The 20,089-nt window shown below is 43.8% G+C and overlaps 1 protein-coding gene across 1 annotated transcript in view; it reads right to left on the bottom strand.

Annotated features, from left to right (window-relative positions):
• Positions 1–20,089, bottom strand: part of PPM1E (protein phosphatase, Mg2+/Mn2+ dependent 1E) — a 388,527-nt gene that overhangs the window by 81,160 nt on the left and 287,278 nt on the right. Inside the window, exon 3 of the mRNA XM_075589782.1 lies at positions 6,728–6,927. Within this exon, the coding sequence (XP_075445897.1) occupies positions 6,728–6,927 (200 nt within the window). The remainder of the gene's footprint in view (positions 1–6,727; positions 6,928–20,089) is intronic.

The following is a 20,089-nucleotide window of genomic DNA, read 5'->3' as shown; positions in this document are numbered from 1 at the left end:
TTTTAAAACATTTTTTCATGTGCTACGCTAAAAATATTTAAGGGGTTCCATTCTGTTTTACAAAATATAAAAGGGTTCCACGACTAAATTTAATTGGGAAACATTGCACTAGACAAGGAATTAGTGAGCTTTGAAGATATATGCCAACACTTAAAGAGGTGTTAATTTTAGTTAACACCTCGTTAAGTCAATAGAGGATCTGGTTGTTGAGTAAATAACCTCTTAAACAGTAATGAACAAAATCACCCAGTGACACTGGGGGCTAATTGCTCCAGATGCTTTAAAGGGGAGATTCCTTTCTGTGATAAATATGGGGTGTTTTTTTGAATTGGTTGCAGGCAGCAGACTTTAGTACAGTAAATAGCCCCCTAAATATTGTGAACCAAAATATTTGCGAGTGAAAACAATATGGCCCACAATAGAAAGCCACAAGAAATGATCATGGCGTTCTATTGATGACTCTGCAGGCACCTGTGTTTTATAATAAAAAGTTTAATTTGCTGCAAACAGGTGAACACTGTAGCTGGGAAAACCGCGATTAAGCTCTGATCAAATAAAGAGAACAAACACAAATTGATATCTCAAGGGATGAATGATTTAGATTATTTCTAAAGAGAGAATTTTGGAGGGAATAATATATAGCAGTGGTTTTAACTTGGGCCTCAGTAAAGCAACAATTCTGGGTGCTTGTTTTTATTTTCAATATATATGTTTACACTATTGCTTGAACCAAGTGGCCCCCTGAGCTCATTGGTGGAGCCCCTGGTTCTGTAGATATTTGTAATTTTTTTTTGTGCCAGTCGACACACCCACAAGAAAAACTACAGACATGGTGGCTGACTATAAATATGACTGTGCTATCGCTTTTTTACTGGCCGCCGTAGGGAGTTCTGACCCTGGCAGTCATATAATTTTTCCAGTTTATCTAATGGACCCCAAGTCCACCCCGTGGCTGTGCCGCTCCTTATCCGGCAGGTCCCCGATGAGCACTGGGGTAACCCCCAGTTCAGGAAAGATTACAAAGATAATAATCAATTTGAAACAAAGTCATGATCAAGGTCTTAAAAAGATTCTAGATAAGAAGAAGCAGAAGGTTGCCAAAAAAGTAAACATGACTAAAGTAAAACCCAATTCTACACATTGTTAACCTTTCTCTATGACTAGAAGCATGGTGTAAAAACTCGAGGGGCATTGAGTGCACTTTGGGGGGGGGGGTGCCATGCAAGAAATTACTGAGAAACATTGTAATAAAGATAGTCAATACCAGTGCAAAATGTAGCATGCTTATTTCCAGAAAGGTGGCCCCAAACCAGATATGCTGCTTGGCCTACACTAGTGGTGCAATATAACGGTTTCAGTCACAGAACAATACATGGGTGAAATAACAGATAATGAGATCGACAGATACTTTAGCAGCCATGCATCACAATCATTACCTGTTTGCTCCTTATGCTAGCTTTTGGCTCCTACATTATTATGGTAATGAAATGAAGGGGATTATTATTTCCTAGGCCTATCGCTTGTCACGTCTCCTGCCCTATTGTCTGTTTAATACTCTGATTACATCTATTTTGATATGTGTATGTCTGATACTGTCAGGGTTGAGCTGGCTCTGAAAAGTGTATTCAGGAGAGTGAATGAATGCAGAACCTAGAAACGTTCAGACAAAAGCAAATAATATTTAATGTTACGTTTGGAAGCTATATACTGTATTTATCTGTGGTACTGCTAAAGCACTGTAAAATGCTGTAAGTGGTAATGATAATTACGTTAAAGTAAATATTTAGGAGACCACATAATAGGAATGAATGTAGAAATCGCACCGATCTATTGCAGCCTAGTTAAATTGACCCAGTTAACCTGAAATCAGTTTGTTTCAACATTTTTCTGAAACATTATTGTGTCATGTAACCAGGAATATACTTGAAATAAAGAAATACAGATGTAGCAAGACTTACGAATTGTAGAGTCGCGGCTGGATAAGCAAAAAGACACGGCGCTTGAGACAGTGTCTGCTGCGGTCAAGCTGCGGGGGTCCATGCTTCTTGATCGGACTTCCAGCAGCGTTAGCCCCCCCGGCACCGGGGCAGCCGCGGTAGTGTCACTGCAGCTTGCCCGGTGCCGGAGACCGTCTCTTTTGCTACATCTATAAATTGCATTGTATCCCTACTGGATAATAATAATATTTTTAGATCCAGTCCTTATACGATACACCTGAAATGGAAACATTATTTCTGATTACATGGTACGATCACGGCATGATGTTACTACTGAGATATATCTCAGTTTCAGTGGTCTGTATATGTGAGGGCTCAGAGTGGATAGTGCATAGAGCTTGTTTTTATTTGAAACACGTTCTGGCGCCACGAGACACCTCACAGCCCATTTACTTGGTCAAGCTGTAAGGTGTCTTCCATCAGAGAATGTTTCTTGTAGTGTAGCATCACTTAGTAAATATGAGTCTTGATGGTTTCTAAATAAAGTTTCAAAAACCTGATCTGAGCTGTATCACTGCTTCAATTACAGAACTGGCTCTACAATACTGTAATTACAAATATAAAATAAGTATCTGTCATCTAAACCAGATTTCCTGGGGGGGCGCAGCAGTTATAGAGGTCCCGCGCTCTCCCCCCAGGCATTTAAATTAAATGCCAGAGGCCTCTATAACACACTTGCCTTCCTTTCCAGCAAAGCGTCGTCATGGTAACCTGGCGTCAAATGACGCCACAGGGTCACATGACGTCACATTACCATGGCAACATGATGTCACATGACTCCGTGTCATTTGATGCCGGGCCGAGCAGGGGGGTGGGGCGCGAGGCGCCAAGGAGAGCAAGCAGGGGTGAGCTAGGTGAAAAGTTTGCGTACCCCTGATCTAAACATAGGTTGAACTCGATGGATATATGTAGTTTTTCAATCTCAGCTAATATGTAACTATGTAGAAACTCCCTGGCTTGTCTGGCAGCGGTGACACAAATAACTTCAACTCAAAAGTCCCAATTTCCTAGAATATTGTTCCTGGACAAATGAATTGTGCTACCATTTTTGTAAATTACATTTTACGTTTGTTTGGTACTGGATACTTGCCCCTCTTTCGCTTCCTGCCAGAGAAAAAATGTGTAACCCCCCTTTGGGATTACCATATGGTGTGAGGGGTTAAACGGTTTGAAGCAGTTAAGATATTGACCACCTTGTATGTTGCAAAGTGACCAGGCAGAGGCCTGGCCACACCCTGCGCTTGGAATATGCTGGATGGGTCACCTGGTCTAGGGTGACTCAGCAGAGGCTAAGCTCCGCACCTTTTCTGTCTAGAGACAGGGAGTTGGAGAGAGATCATAAATAGGAGGGGAGAAGAACTCCACCCTCAGATCCCAGGAGGAGAGAAAGAGAGGGGTCTTACAATGCATATAGCCCTGTAAATAGTTAAGGGTACATAGCCATGTTCTTATTTTGAAGTGAAACTTCTTTGCTGGCACCTACTTCAATTTCATAGGACTGAATCTCCTTAATTGGGAACGGAAGTGATGTCACACTGTAGTGTTGGCCGCGCATGCTTAGTAGCGCCTGTCGCTGTGTACTGCAAATGTGTAGCTTCACTACTGGTCCTTGCACATGCGCCAAAGCGGATACTGGCCCCTGTGCATGCGCCGAAGTGGATATTGTCATATGCGCATGTAGAGCTGTATTTCGGCTCGATCGCCCATACTACACCCCGATCGCACATGCGCGTGCATATGGGCAAGTTCATTCACGCATGCGCAAACATACCCTATCTTTCCAACACCGCTGCCACCTGCACATGTGCAGAAGCATTCTCATCCCCACGCCATCTGGGGCGGGGAGAAGACACCTGGAGCGCACCTTGGTGGTTTACAGGGAAGAAAGCGCCGCCCCTACGTTACATCACAACACAGCGGGATCAGCTGCTGGACCTCCTGGGTGCGCGCTTCGACTGGGGGCATAGAGGTGTCAAATAGAGAGCAGCACTGCCCAGGTGCGCCAGGGGAGGGGTTAAGAGGACGTTAGCACGCTGTCCTCGTGCGTCCCCCGGGCTCTTAAGCGGCCTCTCAGTTCCCAGCCTCGGGCTGGGAGACCGCCTGGTTCGCCTCCCTCCCCACGGTTACCGGCCCTGCTTCCTCCCTCCTGCACCGGGGGACAGGTGTTGGCGGGTCCTGCTGGCTGTTACCGAGGCTCCTGTGGCCTGAGCAGGCGGTGTCTGTAACACGCTGCAGTGAGGCATGGTGATGTGCTGGGAAGCATCTGAGGCCTCCCTGGACCGGTCACAGGATCTGTCACCAAGGGCTGGGGACACAGCTGTTGATGTTCTGTGTCACTGTGTATAAACCACACTTGTTTGCAGTGTTGGATGTTGGGGACTTCACTCTTTGCAGTCACAAGTGTTTAAAATTTATTTTTAAAATGTTGGTTTTCAACCCAAGAGTATAAATCTTTAAAGTCACTGAATGTGTTTATGTGAATGTTTTTCATTAGATATTCTGATTTACCTTAAGTCTAAATATATAACGGTTTTTTAATAATCATGGTTTCTTTTGTTTTCCATCTGTGTATAACTAGTCACTAAACTATTGTGCCCAAGTAGCTATAGGAGACAGTCAATTGTTAAACTTTTGACAAATAACCTTCGTATGTGGAGTGTGTTAGAGGATTCTCCTCATGTTTTTTAACCTGGCTTGTATGCCGCAATAAAGTTTTCTATAGCACTTTGCCTCCAGCCTATTGTAATTTGCATTGCCCATCCCACCATTTTTTTCTACTTTACCTTACCTTGGAACGAGAGGCACGCAGCGGAACAGGACCAACCCTAATCCCCAGCCGGAGAGGCGGATCGGAGTTGAATTATGAACCGTGACTACATATGCTCACCTTCAGTGAGACAACGGGAGGTTTGAAAAGCCCGCCCAGGGGGGGACCGCCGGGTGGAGCGACATACTTACCGGTAACAGGTTAGATGGCTTCTCCCTTCACTGCATGGACTATTGCACTTATTATTCGCTCCACGCTGGGATCTTATGTGATACTTTATAGCTCAAAAGGATGTAACCCTGTTTGTGTATCATTACTGTTATGCTTACATAAAGGCAACACTGAAGACATAGAGCACCCAATTAGGGGTTTTCCCTTGTCTACATTGTGCACATACAATAACTGCAAAGGCTTTACTCCAAATCGTTGATTAAAGCAGCAGTCCAAGCTGCCGTGTTAAAAACAAAAAACGGGGTGGGTGCCGAGCACGCGCGTTGCAAGTCAAACTTCTTTGTGTTTTGTCAGTGAAATAGTATTTTGATTTTTATGCTTTTGATAGAATGAAAGACTTTTGAGAGTATTATTACAATTTCAGTGACAAAACACAAAGAAGTTTATATTGCGCGTGCATGATCCCCCCGCCCCCCCTTTTCTTCTCAGATAGGGAAGTGTCCTTGTATTCAGGCTCCCAAGAGAAGATGAGAGCAATAAGTACAGGCTCCCAGCATGGAGGCTTGTGCCCCCTAATGGATACCCCAAATGGTAACTGTGGGACTATTAGATGAGTAGCAACTCTTATCTTAGGAACGCCTCCCGCTGTGAGCATCCCAGGGGAGTATAAAATGACACCCTTCTCCTGTGAGCATCCCAGAGAAGTGTAAGCTATGGCCCAACAGAGAGGGACACTCTCTGCTATCCTAGCACTGAAGGGCTACCCAAAGAGGATGGCCAGAGGAAGTTACAGAATCCAAGGTCTCCCTGAACAAAGATATAAAGGGGCCGCCCAAGCAGAGACCCAGAAGATATAGAGAAAGTGAGCAAAATATGGAATAAGTTATCTGATATGTTTAAGCAACTATTTAAATTGATATAAGACTGTGCCTCTCCAGGACTGCAGCAATGCACTTGGAGAAGTTGTGTTTCCAAAAACCTGCGAATAAATACAACTCTTGTTCCTAAATACAAAGTTCCAGGCGCACAACTTTTCTCCATCACCACCCAGCTGCACAGACCCAGCACCCAGATAAGGTAATACACTGAGGCAGCCACATCTATAGGCATACCCCGCATTAACGTACGCAATGGGACTGGAGCATGTATGTAAAGCGAAAATGTACTTAAAGTGAAGCATTCCCTTTTTTCCACTTATTGATGCATGTACTGTACTGCAAGCGTCATATATATACGTGCATAACTGATGTAAATAACGCATTTGTAGCAGGCTCTATAGTCTCCCCGCTTGTGCACAGCTTCGGTACAGGTAGGGAGCCGGTATTGCTGTTCAAGACGTGTTGAGAGGTGCATGCGTGAGCTGCCATTTGCCTATTGGGCGATATGTCCTTACTCGCGAGTGTCCTTAAAGTGAGTGTCCTTAAACCGGGGTATGCCTGTAATCTATCCGATATAAACTCTCTAGCAGCAGGGAGGGTTACACATGTAAAGTCCTTTGTTTTTTAATTAAAGCTGTTCTCACTGTAGCTGGTGGTTTATGGGCTATGTGCCCTTAAGCAAAAACATAACCACAAAATAGAAAAAAATTCTTACGCAAAAACAAACGAAAAATGCTAATTTTACTAGGTCACCTCAATATATGTGACCTTTTAGCATGTGCCTGTATCTGTAACTACATTCCAGCTACAAAACTATTACTGCACTGAATTATTTTACCACTCTATTTGACAATGACATCAACACTGACACAACTGCCAGAACTGCAGTGTCATTTGGAACAGTGTGGCGTTACCTCCAGGTTAAAGAGGATGTTGAAGTCCGGGATACAGACGTGCTTGTCCTCCATCTTGCGGCGCATGTTCTTGATGGCATGGATGGAGGTCTCATAATACAGGTGGGGTTTGCGGCGCAGGGGGAAGTCTTTCACCCAGCTACAGCAGATCTCGTGCAGCTTGTTGAAGACAGCACGGGCCAGTTTCACGGTATCAATCTCTGCAAAGGATAACAAGAGAAAAGATGAGCGATACAGAAATGAAGCACTGGATCCCAACATGACCAGCAAGAAATAAAGAAGGTAGAGGAGCGCATAGGAGCAGGGTTCGCTCTGTGTATGCGCTGTACAAGACATTGAGATAGATACTTCGGGTCATATTTACGAAATGGTGCCATTCCATAAGACACATTCTGGCACTGGAAGGCACCTTATTTCCTTTGGCTTTTGGCGATTAGTAAATATGTGTATACAAGGCTATGGATTTTAGAGACAATGCTTTGGATGAATCGCTGGGGAGCGACTTGACACTGCTCATTGGCTGGCAACAGCGACGGATTTGAAAATCTGCCCCATAGCACTTAGCTGTTGCAGCCGCCTCCTTACCTGCCACCCTCTCCATCTCCTTCTGAACCGCAGCGTCGACGACACATCGCACAGAATCGTGTTGCCATGGTAACACGACGCCATTTGACACAGTGATGTTGCGTTGCCATGGCAACGAGATGCTGTGTGACGTCCGCGGCGTCATTTGTCACTGGTTCAGAAGGCGGCCGCAACAGCTAAGTGACTTCCCATCAGGCCGATAGGTGGATCCCCTATCTGATTGTTATGCATGGGAGACCTATGTTTAAAGCATGAGCACAGAACTGAGCAGGTTAAATCTCAGTCTGAGAACAACCTGACATGATTAGCCTGCTCACCTGGCTCATTAGGGTCGTTAAAAAAATCTGTAGCTCTCAGTGCTCTGGGTTCCTGTGCGGAACCTCCGGAGGGAGGGAAGACTGCACCAAAGGTCTGTTAATATTGGACCTCTTGCATTTCCTGGGCTTATAATAATAATAATAGGATGTTCTTGTATAGCGCTGCTAGTTTTGCATAGCGCTTTACAGAGACATTTTGCAGACACAGTCCCTGCCCCGTGGTGCTTACAATCTATGTTTTTGGTGCCTGAGACACAGGGAGATAAAGTGACTTGCACAAGGTCACAAGGAGCCGACACCGGGATTTGAACCAGGTTCCCCTGCTTCAAACTCAGTGCCATTCAGTGGCATTACTCACTGAGCCACTTTGCGGGAAAAAGGGGGAAAAAGGGGGACAAAGGGGGAAAACCCTTATCAAGGGCATGGTTTTGTTAACCGTTTATATGCTGAAGATAAGCTCTGTTTTGTTCCACCTTTTATGAGGCTAAAGACAAAGCCTATATTCAGACAAACCCACATGTTGTTGCTTTTGTCCCCGTAATAAACTCCCAGCTTGCTTTGCTGCATGAGGTTACATCAAATGTTCTGAACGGTGCTTTCTTATAGGTCAGGGCAAAATAATATCACTGGAGTAGCACAGAGTGCATAGTTAATGCTACATAAAGTCATAGTAACAATATATGGCAGCATTTCCCCAAACACACACCGCTGCATTCCCCAGGTATTTTTATTCAGATTTAATAGCAAAAGAAAAAAGTCTCATAGCGCTAGAAAGTAATCTGTTTATCTCCTGGTGAATAATATTCCAGAGGGCACGCACAATTTCCTTGTGTCTAAGGTACCAAAACATAGATCGTAAGATAGATGTGCCTGCTTTGTTTCTATAAACGGCATTGAGTATTTTGTGAGAGCTCCACAATAGTAATGTAATTATTATTACTGGTAAAGGTCCTGCCTTGTTGAAATGGCTGAACATTGGTTTGTGACATAGAGATAGCTGTGTATCCTGCCATAAGGAACTTTCTGACACTGGAAGACACCCCACCTATTGACTATAAGGGGTCTCCCAACACCAGAAACCTCTGGCAAAAGGCGGCTCAGTAAATATTGTCCTAGATCCCTCTGGGCCTTAGATCTGCAAGTTCTAGCTCCTGAGACATAGACTGCACCTGCACTATTCTGCAGCGGTAAATGTTTCTAGTTTCCAAGGCAGGAGAATCAATGTATCAGTACTATGTACCACCTTGTGCTCCTAAAGAGCTTGTATTTCAATCTACTGTAGCACTGCAAATTATTTGATTTTACATTGTATCCTCCCTAAATTTGCCTTGCAGGTTAATTCTCCAGAGGCCAGTATTCCTGACCAGCATCCTTTGTGCCTAGCGTTGCGACCAGCTGCCCTGTGTAAAATCAGACTGGCGCTGCTCCGGGCTTGGAGGGACATAGGGAGAAATAATAGCAGCTATTCATGTGCGTCTTCTCTGGTTTGAATGACGCCAGGAAAACCAAATAAGCAGCACTTAGTTTGGGACTCCAAAAGCAGCTTCCCTGAGCAAATCGCTTAAGATTTCAAGCTTGGCTTATGCTTTCAAGCTTGGCTTATGCTGTTCCATGTGCATTGATATGTATGTTTGCAGCACTAAGTGTATATTTGGCTATTACCAGACATTAAAAAAAGTTATTATGGGTAAAATAAAAAGTGACAAACGCTCCACCATACAGTAAATAAAAATGCATATCATTACCCAGAAACCCTGGCTGCAGTAGAAGCATTGTTTGCTAAACAATAATGGGGGATAGAGTTGCAGACCTGTCTGAGACATGCAAATGTATCCACAAGTGGTACTTTTATTTATTTGAATATTGAAAGCTGTATACTGTATGTACAGACAATTACACAAACACATCAATGATCCAAAAATATGTGAGAATCTTATATCCAAGATATCTGGGTGGTAAATAAAAATGATACAGTATGTTGATCAAATGTGTCACAAAGAGTGAAAAATTGGCACCCAGTGTTTGCCATGAACAATTTACAATCTAATACATATAGAAATACATGTAATACAATTCATTGCTTTACAGGCACCAGAGTAGTTAATGGAAAAGCACAATAATTTACAGAACATCCAGAGATTTTTATGCTGATGCGTGAGTGAGCGCAGGGGATCTGACAACCAGGGACCAGATGCCATGCATAAAAAGATTAAATCAGCAGCTGAATACACCACTCAATGTGCGCTACAGCAAGATAAATGACAGGATAAGGGATGCCAGTCAATGCCGGGTGGGCTTTCCCAGTCCAAGCTCGTTAACTCTTTGAAGCAATGGAAAAGACAGGGCCATGTTTATCCAGCAGTGCTGCTCCATAAGACACCTTTGAGTATGGCCTGATCTGTCACTGAATCAGTGCTATAGCCCAGATCGGATTATTTAAAAATATTTCTCTTACATAAATAATATCAGTCACCAGTGGTCCAATTGCCTAAATGGTTTGGAGTTACTCAGTGGCACAGAATGTATATGGTGGCTCACTCCCCAACATCAGCGCTTTTCACTTATGGTTAGAGCTGTGTTTACTCTACACAATTGTTGTGCTATTCCACAAAATGCCTTCCGCTACTGGAAACAATCCTGGGATATATTTAGTCAGAAGTTTTATGCCATAAGGCACCTTCCAGCGCTGGAAAATATCTTAAATCATAGGGCTGTAAGGCCTATTACAGAGCCAGAAGGTGCCTTATGGCAGCAGACTTCTTAATATATTACGTCCATTTAAGTGAATGGGCTGTCTTCCAGCATGGAAGATGCCTTATGAAATAACACCGCTCTATATACATGGCCCACAACCCAATCAAAGCAATGTATGAGGTATAAAAAGGCATTGCTGTATTATTTTAAACTTTTTTTTTTTTTACTGAAAATCTGATTGGAAATTTATTCCTGCACATTTTTCTAATTATTTAATTATTTTGACAGCATATCACCATTTTGCACAGCTATACCATAATCTTTATGAAAAGGAGCCAGAACAGTTTTGCCATCTTCTTCACAAGTATTTTCCTGCCTTTAAGAACAATGCTATATTTCGATCACCGACTATACCATAAACATATTGACCAATTCTCTCAATTTACTGTATGAGGGACACTCCTTGATTTTTCTGCTCTCGCTGAAAACAATTCCTTCATCCCAAGTTAAAATGAGGTTTAGAAATCTCCCACATTTTAATTCCAAGTGCCCCTGAAGGAAATTCTCAAATGTTGACCAAGTGTGAATTGGCAGCTAAATGAGTGAACAAAGCCACCCAAGGGGAAAAAAACAAAAAAAAACCCAAGAATTTCGAACCCTGTGTGGACTATTTTTTTTATTATTTACTTTTGTATAAGCAAACACCATGTTTTTCCTTCTATCCAAGCTATCCCTTCTATGTCCTTCTTATTCTTATGTTTCAAAAGTACTATTTAAATCCTGAAATATACCAAGTGATTGAAGTGTAATTGAAAAGGTAGTTGCACTGCAGTAGACAATCCTATTAGACAATGGTGTAGAACCCTTTGAACATCATATTGGAAGGTGCAGAACAAGGGTAACATACTTATTTTGAAAATGGTAACCATGGCTTGAATTCAGGGATGGACTTTGACCTTCTGAGGCCCTAAGCCAGTGATTCCCAATCAGGGTTCCGTGGAAGCAGTCTCAGGGTTTCCACCGATGGACCACGGACCCCCCCCTTGAGCCTGCTTGCTCTCAGTACTGCAGGCTAGGTGCGTGCTCTAGCAGTGTGACATGGCACTTCCGGTGCCTGCTGCTAGCTAGAGCGGGTGTGTGCAGTCCTGCCTGCTCTGCCATTCTGCTGTCTGCTATCACCTTCTCCGCCGAGAACCGGAGGATACCAGCCTCTCCTCCCGCCAGAGGTAGGCATATGGGGGGTGGGGAGAGATGATGTGAGATCCAGGGTGGCGGAGGGCGATGTGAGATGCAGGGGGTGAGTGATGTGAGATGCAGGGGGGGGGGAGATGTGAGATGCAGTGGGTGGGTATATGAGGATGATGATTAGGGGTGCTGGGGGAAGTAAGAGGATGAGAGGTGTTGGGGGAGATATGAGGAGGAGGATGATGATGAGAAGTGCTGGGGGAGAGGAGGATGATGATGAGGGGTGTTGGGGGAGATATGAGGATGATGAGGAGGAGTGCTGGGGGAGATATATGGGGATGATGATGATGATGAGGGGTGCTGGAGGAGATATGATGATGATGATGAGGGGTGCTGGGTGAGATATGATGATGATTTTACCCGTGCGTCCTGAATCTGTTTTCCTTGAAGGAGTTCGTCCCTTCTCACTTTACAAGTTTAATATGTATTGGCGGGGGCGGGGTATTTTTATTACATATAGCGGGGTGGGGTTATATGTATTTAGGGGGGTGGGGTTTTTGGTATGTATTTTGTAGGGGGGGTGGCGTGAGTGGGGTAATTGACGGAAGGTTGGGACGAGTGAGAGGAGAGAGGGGGGGGAGGGAGGGAGGGAGGGAGTGAGTGAGGAATAGCGGTAAGAGTGAGACGCAGGGGATAAATACATGCGAGGCGGGAGGGGGGGGGTGAGACGGAGGTGAGAGAAATACGTGGATAGAGGGTTGGAAATAGAGATGGCCCGTGCTGGGTGAAATTTTTATTATTTACTCCTGTCGAACCTAATATGTGTCAGCCAGATAGGGATTCCACGAGATTTTTTCTAAATACTTAAAGGGTTTCTCCAAACAATAAAGGTTGGGAGTCACTGCCCTAAACTATGTCAAGTTTAAGAGACCCCAAAAATTAAAAATAGATTATTCTGAATGAAGGGACCATTGGAAATATAAACATGAACTTGAAATGAAAGCATTATATTAGCATTGTTATATACAAATATTAATAATAAGCTACGACATTTGCCACTTCCGATGCACATGATGCTTCGGGTCATATTTGAATGAAAATGTCCATATTTATAGAGAATTTTCTTTGTCCCCATATCGTCTTTATTTATCATCTGATTTTAAAACTTGAAAAGCAGTCATTTTTTTCTGTTTTTGAGGGTCCTCATATTGTGAGACCCTAAACTCTAGCTTAGTTATGAGCAAGTCCGACACTGCTTTAATCCCAGTGTCCACTCCATGGAACTTTGGGCTGTATTTACGAAGCAGTCTTCTGCCATAAAACACTTCTGGCGCTGGAAGTGTTTTATGGCAGCACATTTTACAGCACATTCAAGGCAAAGAATGACAGAAGACTGGTTTGTAAATACGGGTGTTCTGTCTCCAATTCAGTTTCTTGCTGTTTATTCCTGTTGCCTTGGCAACCTCCCTTTCCCCACCCCTGAGGCCATTGCACATTCCTTTCTCCCTGTCACATGGTGCAGTCCAAGCTGTTTCCCTCTAGGACTGTGCAAAGTTCCTTCCTTTCAGAGCTTGCTACCCTCTGCATAGCTTCTCCCCACTGCTCTCCCTGTGAGAAAGCTTTGTTTCTTACCTGTTCCTTATTTTTATGCATTCCCAAAACGCTTTCCCCTTTTATTTCTGTTTGTGTTCTCATGTATGTATGTATGTCTTTATTTATATAGCGCCATTAATGTACATAGCGCTTCACAGCAGTAATACACATGACAGTCATATAAATAACAAATAATACAAATAACACATAATGGGAAGAAGTGCTTCAGACATAAAAGTAACATTTAGGAAAAGGAGTCCCTGCTACGAAGAGCTTACAATCTAATTTGTTGATAGGAAGAACGTACAGAGACAGTTGGAGGGCGTTCTGATAAGTGCGCATGCAATAAATATCTCGGAAATTCAGAAGACTCCATTTTGCATAAAAGTAGGAATTGAGTTAACTGCCTGTCCTTAACTTATTAATCCATAGTAAGCCTGGGACAGAACAGTAAGAAACAGCTCTTCTAGAGGCTAGCTGGGCACAGACGGCTACAGTCAGCATGCACACTGCACCTCAGCACAGCTGCACAAGTGAGATAGAAACCCCTCAGATCCATCCCTGCGCTACATCACCACAGCTAGGGCTACTAAGGGCCACGCTACGGATATCCACCAGGACACGGGTCAGAGAAACGGACACCTGTAAGTACAGCTATCACTATGCTGACCGCTGCATGACAACGACTGGCACTAGCTGAGGCAGTCATCCACTGACACAGGTAATAGACATTGGCAAAGACCTACAGACACCTGCAGCATGGCAGGACTCAGACCCTCACTAGACAACACTCATTAGATTGACAATGCAGATGCTGAGTCCTCAACACAAGGGGAACGCAAGCTTTTTCCCTTGCGCCCCCCTGCCGGCTTTCCTCCCCCTGCTCGCACCCCCCTCCTTGCCTTACCTCCGTCGTTCTGACGTTACGTTGCCATGGTAACGTGATGTCACGTGACCCCGCGGCGTCATTTGATGTCGCGTTGCCATTGCGACGCGTCGTCAGAAGCAGCCGGAGCCAAGGTAAGGGAAGTAATAGAGGCCTTCGAGAAGAATGTGGGGCCTCTGTAATCACCTCCCCCAGAAAATCTCATGCCCCCCTGTTTGCGCACCCCTGCTCTGCATTACCGCAACAGATACAAGAGGCCGTAAGGTCTAAACAGACAGTCACACTTACACAGCAGGCCCATGAAAAATATGAATCTAACATTGACACACACCGTGACAAGTTAGAGCAGGCCTGGGAGAATACTGGACTTGAAATGTGTACTGTTAAAATATTAGCGATCATGAAAAGCAGCTTAAGCAGACTATAGCTCAACTGTGGTCAAGCCATAGATGTTACCAACTGCTGTCAGAGGCATATCTCATCTACTTGACAAAAACCAATACAGAAGAAAGCCTGCAAGAACGTGACATACAGAAAGCAGTTGATCTGGAATGTGACGGCTTTGTGCAGACTCATCACGGAGGCTGAAAGCCAGAGAAAGGACCTCTTGCTGGAGACTGCATCTCAGCATTCCAGCGCATCCAGACATTAAACAATATCATCGAACTCTGTGCGATCTGACATATCTAGCATAAACGCAGGTGCTACCGCAGAGACTACACATGCAAGGGCTGACAACAGTCAAAAAGAGGTAGCCATGAAATTGGAGAGAGCCAGTATAGAAGCCAAATTAGAGACATTACGTGAAAACAAGGAAGCTGTCGCAGCTGAAGCCAGGATCTTTGAAGCAGCCACAAGTTAAGATGGCGGGGAGTACAGGAGCAAGCAAGTAGATACAGGAGATCCAGCCCAGCTCACCAGAGACTATGTAATAAATCATGCCTGTATGTACACCAGTCCACCATCTCTAACAGACAAGGAGATTATTAGATGTCGACACTATGGAGAGTCAACGTGAATTAGATGCTTTTCCTCTAAAGGCATACGCTACCTGGGATGGCTACAGCTACCACATTGATCCACATGCGCGCACGCATATGGATGTACTGTACTACAACAGACTCGCAATCCAGGTACGCTCGCACAGAGAAACACACTTCTTCATACTTACACACAGCCACCGCACATCCACCACAAGGAAGAGATGACTGCAAGGTTCCCCTCAGCAAGAACCATTGCACAAAACACATACCCTACACACACCAAAGACTTACGAATAACCCCACTCTACCTTTACGGTTCAACGATATAAACCTACATGGCGGACAGAAGAACATACCCAAATACAAAAGCCCACATCTTCCTCAAAACTCACAGACTGAATGATCAGCCTTGATAGACTTAGCCAAGAACTTGGTCCGGAATGAATTAGTCAACACGGGACTTACCAAGTTTTATCACCATCAAGAGAACAACAGGGTGTGGAAGTCTACATTTAAGAATGTAATGAGAAGCCTGGATATCACTGCAAGTAAAGAACTTGACCTGCTAACGAAGTGGTTAGGGAAAGAGTCTACATAGTAAGTGAAGAGACTCAGGTTAGTACACGTGAATAGCCCTCTAGAAGATCTTAACTCAGTATGGCAAAGACTATAGGAGTGCTATGGCAGCACAGAGATAATTGAAGATGCGCTCTTCAAGAGGATTAAAAACTTTTCCAAAATCTCAGGCAAAGACCATCTAAGGTTGCGAGAGCTTGGAAATCTGCTGTAGGAATCAGTCTGCAAAAACTGATCCATTTCTAGCAGGTCTCAACTTTCTAGACACTGCTCTTGGAGTAAAACCCATCTTGGAGAAACTACCACATAACCTTCAAGAAAGATGGATCTCACAAGAGTCAAAATACAAAACGGAGAAGCAAGTCACCTTTCCTCCTTTTCTTTTCAGATTTCATTTGTGAATCAGCAATAACGAAAAATTATCATAGTTACATCAACTGCATCTAGTGCAAACTACTTGAAGTATGAAAGACCAGTTACAAGATACGGTAACACTAGAACACATATCTCGGTCTACAGGACAGACATGTCTCCTACAACATATACACGTCCTAACCATCCCATCGCTACAAGCAAGAAAACATGGGACCCAAACAGGGAATGTCTCATACACAAGAAACCACACCCACTTAACAAGTGCATTAGTTTTAGAATTAACCCCATAGAGGAAAACAGGAGCCTACTCAAATAATTTGGTGTTTGCTTCAAATAATGCGCTTCTACAAATCACCTCTTCAGACACTGTAAAGATGATATCAAATGCACAGTGTAATAGTGACAAGCATGCAGCAGCTTTACAACCAGAGACATTTAAATCTAAGCAACTCAAGGCTCCTACCCCCATGATAAAGCATGGTGGGTTGGAGGGAGAAGAGAAAAACTCACCACCATCAGTCACATCCAAGTGCACCGAGGTACAGTAGAGGCAACTCTTATTCTAACAAAAACCAGTGGCAATTCCCCAAAAGACCCAGGAAACACCCAGGTACATTCTGAATACATGCCTTAAACTTTCCTTAAACTAGCCCCAGCATTTCTGCATTGATTAATGGCCTATCAGATTAACAGCGGGGGTCCCTGGCAGTCCCATTCAAACTGAATTGGACTGCCAGGGATCCCTGCTGTTTTAATCCTATGGGTCGTTAGTCAATGCAGAAATGCCTTAAACGTGCCTCAAACTAGCCCAGAACATACCCAGCACATACCCAGCACATACCCAGAATGTAACCCGGCTAGTTTACAGCAAATGTTAGAATAAACGTTGCCTCTACTGTATGTGGAGAAGGACGTGACGGGAGACGCTGCTCCAAAATATGACTTGTCGCAGTACACCCCAAGGGACAACCGGAAAGCACTACAAGAATGTGCGCCATTATCGATGATCAAAGCAACCGATCATTACTCAGGTCAGAGTTCTTTGACTTATAAAACATACGAGACAATGCTTCCCCCTACACACTCAGATCTTACACAGGACTGATAGAAATAACAGGGAGGAGAGCAAACGGGTAGATTATGTATGCCATAGATGGTAGAATAAAGATACCACTCCCTACGTTTAGAGTGTAATCATATGGCAGAGAACAGGAGCGAGATTCCCACACCAGACATGGCACGTCATCACCCACACCTTAGGGGAATAGCTCGTATCCCACTGTTGGAACAAGGTGCCCAGATCTTACTAGTGCTCGGCAGAGACATCTTGAGAGTACACAAAGGCCGTGAATAGCGCAAGGGATCCCATCTGCCCAAAGAATTGACCTGGGATTGGTAATAGTGGGCGAAGTATGCATCGACAAAGTGTACAGACCAGAAAACATTGATGCCCTAAAAGCAAATATATTGGAGAATGGACGTGCATTTCTCTTCAAACCATGTCCTAAGCACTTCCATGTGAAAGAAAAGCTTGGCAACAAAAATAAAACAAAGGCATATCACTGAAACGTACAGAGCTAACATCAGGAAGTGTGGCGATGGCAAAGGACAGGGGTCAGCAACCTGCGGCTCACGAGTCACATGCGGCTCTTCAGGCCTGTCCTTGTGGTTTATTTCGGGAGGCGCTTCCTCCATTGTGCCTTCAGCACCCTCCCCTGCTTGTTGGCGCTCTCCCTTGCTTCTCGGCACTTTGCACCTGAAGTGCGTGCAGTGCCGACCGCAGTCTGCCTGACCTCATTTGCTAGGGGCGTTGACAGACCACAACACTAAGGGCTGCAAATATGGGTGTGAAGGATAATTATGTGAGGGGGTCATTTTATGTGGGATAATTTTGTAGGAGGTGGGAGTGGGGAAAGGGGGGTCATTTTGTGTGGGATAATTATGTGGGGGTCATTTTATGTGGGATAATTTTGTGGGAGGTGGGAGTGAGGAAAAGGGGATCATTTTTTGTGAGATAATTCTGTGGGGGCGGAAGTGGAGAAAAGGGATTATTTTGTGTGGGATGATCCTGTGGGATTGTGAGTGGGGAAAGCAGATTATTTTCTGAACAGGGTGGGGATAATTCTGTGTGGGATAATTATGTGGGTGGTGTGGGTCATAATTGAATGAGGGGGAAGGGAGGAATTGTGGGGGTAGGGGGGGATTGAGTGGGGGGAGAGAGTGCAAGGGACGAGAGTGAGAGGGGTGGTGTAGTGAGAGTAAATAAATACACAGGACTAAGCATATTTGTATTTATAGAGCATTTTTTGTCCAAGGGTTGAGAAATGATCTCTAAAAAGAGAAAGATAGAAGATAAATATCGAGATTAAAAGTGATACAAGTACGTTTGTCATGGGTATACAGTATGTGAACAGTAGCATACAGTATTAGTGTGTACAGTATATATTGTGTGTGTGTGTGTGTGTGTGTGTAGGTGTATTCAAGCTGCAGTTCAAGCTGCCGTTTTAAAAAACAGAGTACTTCATACCAAAGCGAGGGTTATTCCTTCAACAGGTATCGTTTGGACTTGGACTGGAGCACCAGTTTGTGTGATTCTGGGATTTCCTATTTGGAATTCCTGTTCCCACTGAGCCCCAATGTTCTGTACACTCTGTCTCATTCTTGGTCAGTTCTCCTCCACTCCAGAATCCGAAGCAGTCCTCCTTCTAGTACAAACCCCACCTCATTTACCCCATACTCCTTTAGGATCCAGAGGGGGATACATTTACTCCTGGGATTGGACTACTATGGAATTTTGGGGGAAACTCCTGAAAACACAGCTATGATGGATCCTCCATTCTTCAGCAACCACCGATTGAGAGTGCACTTCACAATTTTCTTTTTACCTCACTAGCTCCCAGAGTCGGGAGTGGATAATTTGATATACTGTATATATATATATTTTTTTTTTTCCCCATTCAATATGTGCATCAATACAATCTGCACACTGACAAGTGATTAGCTAAGCTGCAGATCGATCCGTTTTCCTGTAATCGATCACTTGCTCAGGGTTATTTAATTCAGTTCTTGCACAGCATTGTGGGCAATGTAGACCTGGAATATGATTGACTGGGCAGTTACTAGATACAATTGGTTCACTGCTACAGAGAGGGCGGGGCTCAAGAGCAAGAGCCTATCAGAAGGGGAAGGGGAAGGGGCTGCCACTTTAGAAATGCTTCCTACATTAGAAACATTAAAAATGTCTTTAAAACATTTTTTTTTAAATGCTAAAAGTGTTACATACATAGTTACATACTGTAGTAGTTACATAGTAGATGAGGTTGAAAAAAGACGTACGTCCATCAAGTTCAACCTATGCTAAATTTAGGCAACAGATACTTTATCCTATATCTATACTTACTTGTTGATCCAGAGGAAGGCAAACAAAAAACCCCATTAAGGGGAAAAATTAATTCCTTCCTGACTCCAAGAATTGGCAATCGGATTAATCCCTGGCTCAACATCCTTCCCATGTATACTTATTTGGTATATCCCTGTATACCTTTCCCATCTAAAAAGATGTCCAACCTTTTTTTGAACAAATCTATTGTATCTACCATCACAGTCTCTATGGGTAATGAATTCCACATTTTAACTGCCCTTACTGTAAAGAACCCTTTCCTTTGTTGCTGGTGAAATTTCCTTTCCTCCAACCTTAAGGGATGGCCCCGAGTCCTTTGTACTGCCCGTGGGATGAATAGTTCTTTTGAAAGCTCCTTGATTTGTCCCTGAATATATTTGTATATAATTATCATATCCCCTCTTAGACGCCTCTTTTCTAATGTAAATAAATCTAATTTAGCTAGCCTCTCCTCATAAGTTAGAATGTCCATCCCCTTTATTAATTTGGTTGCTCTTCTCTGCACTCTCTCTAGTTCCATAATGTCTTTTCTTAGGATTGGTGCCCAAAATTGTACTCCATATTCAAGGTGTGGTCTTACTAATGCTTTGTAAAGGGGCATAATTATGTTTACTTCCCTTCCATCCATTGCCCGTTTGATGCAAGATAAGATCTTGTTTGCCTTTGCAGCTACTGCATGACATTGGGCACTATTGCTAAGCCTCATGTCTACAAGCACTCCTAAATCCTTCTCCATCAGTACAGTACAGAACTGATTTATTAAAAAAA

This window comes from Ascaphus truei, chromosome 3, assembly GCF_040206685.1.
Source record: "Ascaphus truei isolate aAscTru1 chromosome 3, aAscTru1.hap1, whole genome shotgun sequence".
Classification (NCBI taxonomy): domain Eukaryota; kingdom Metazoa; phylum Chordata; class Amphibia; order Anura; family Ascaphidae; genus Ascaphus; species Ascaphus truei.
This window is presented reverse-complemented; position numbering and strand designations above follow the sequence as displayed.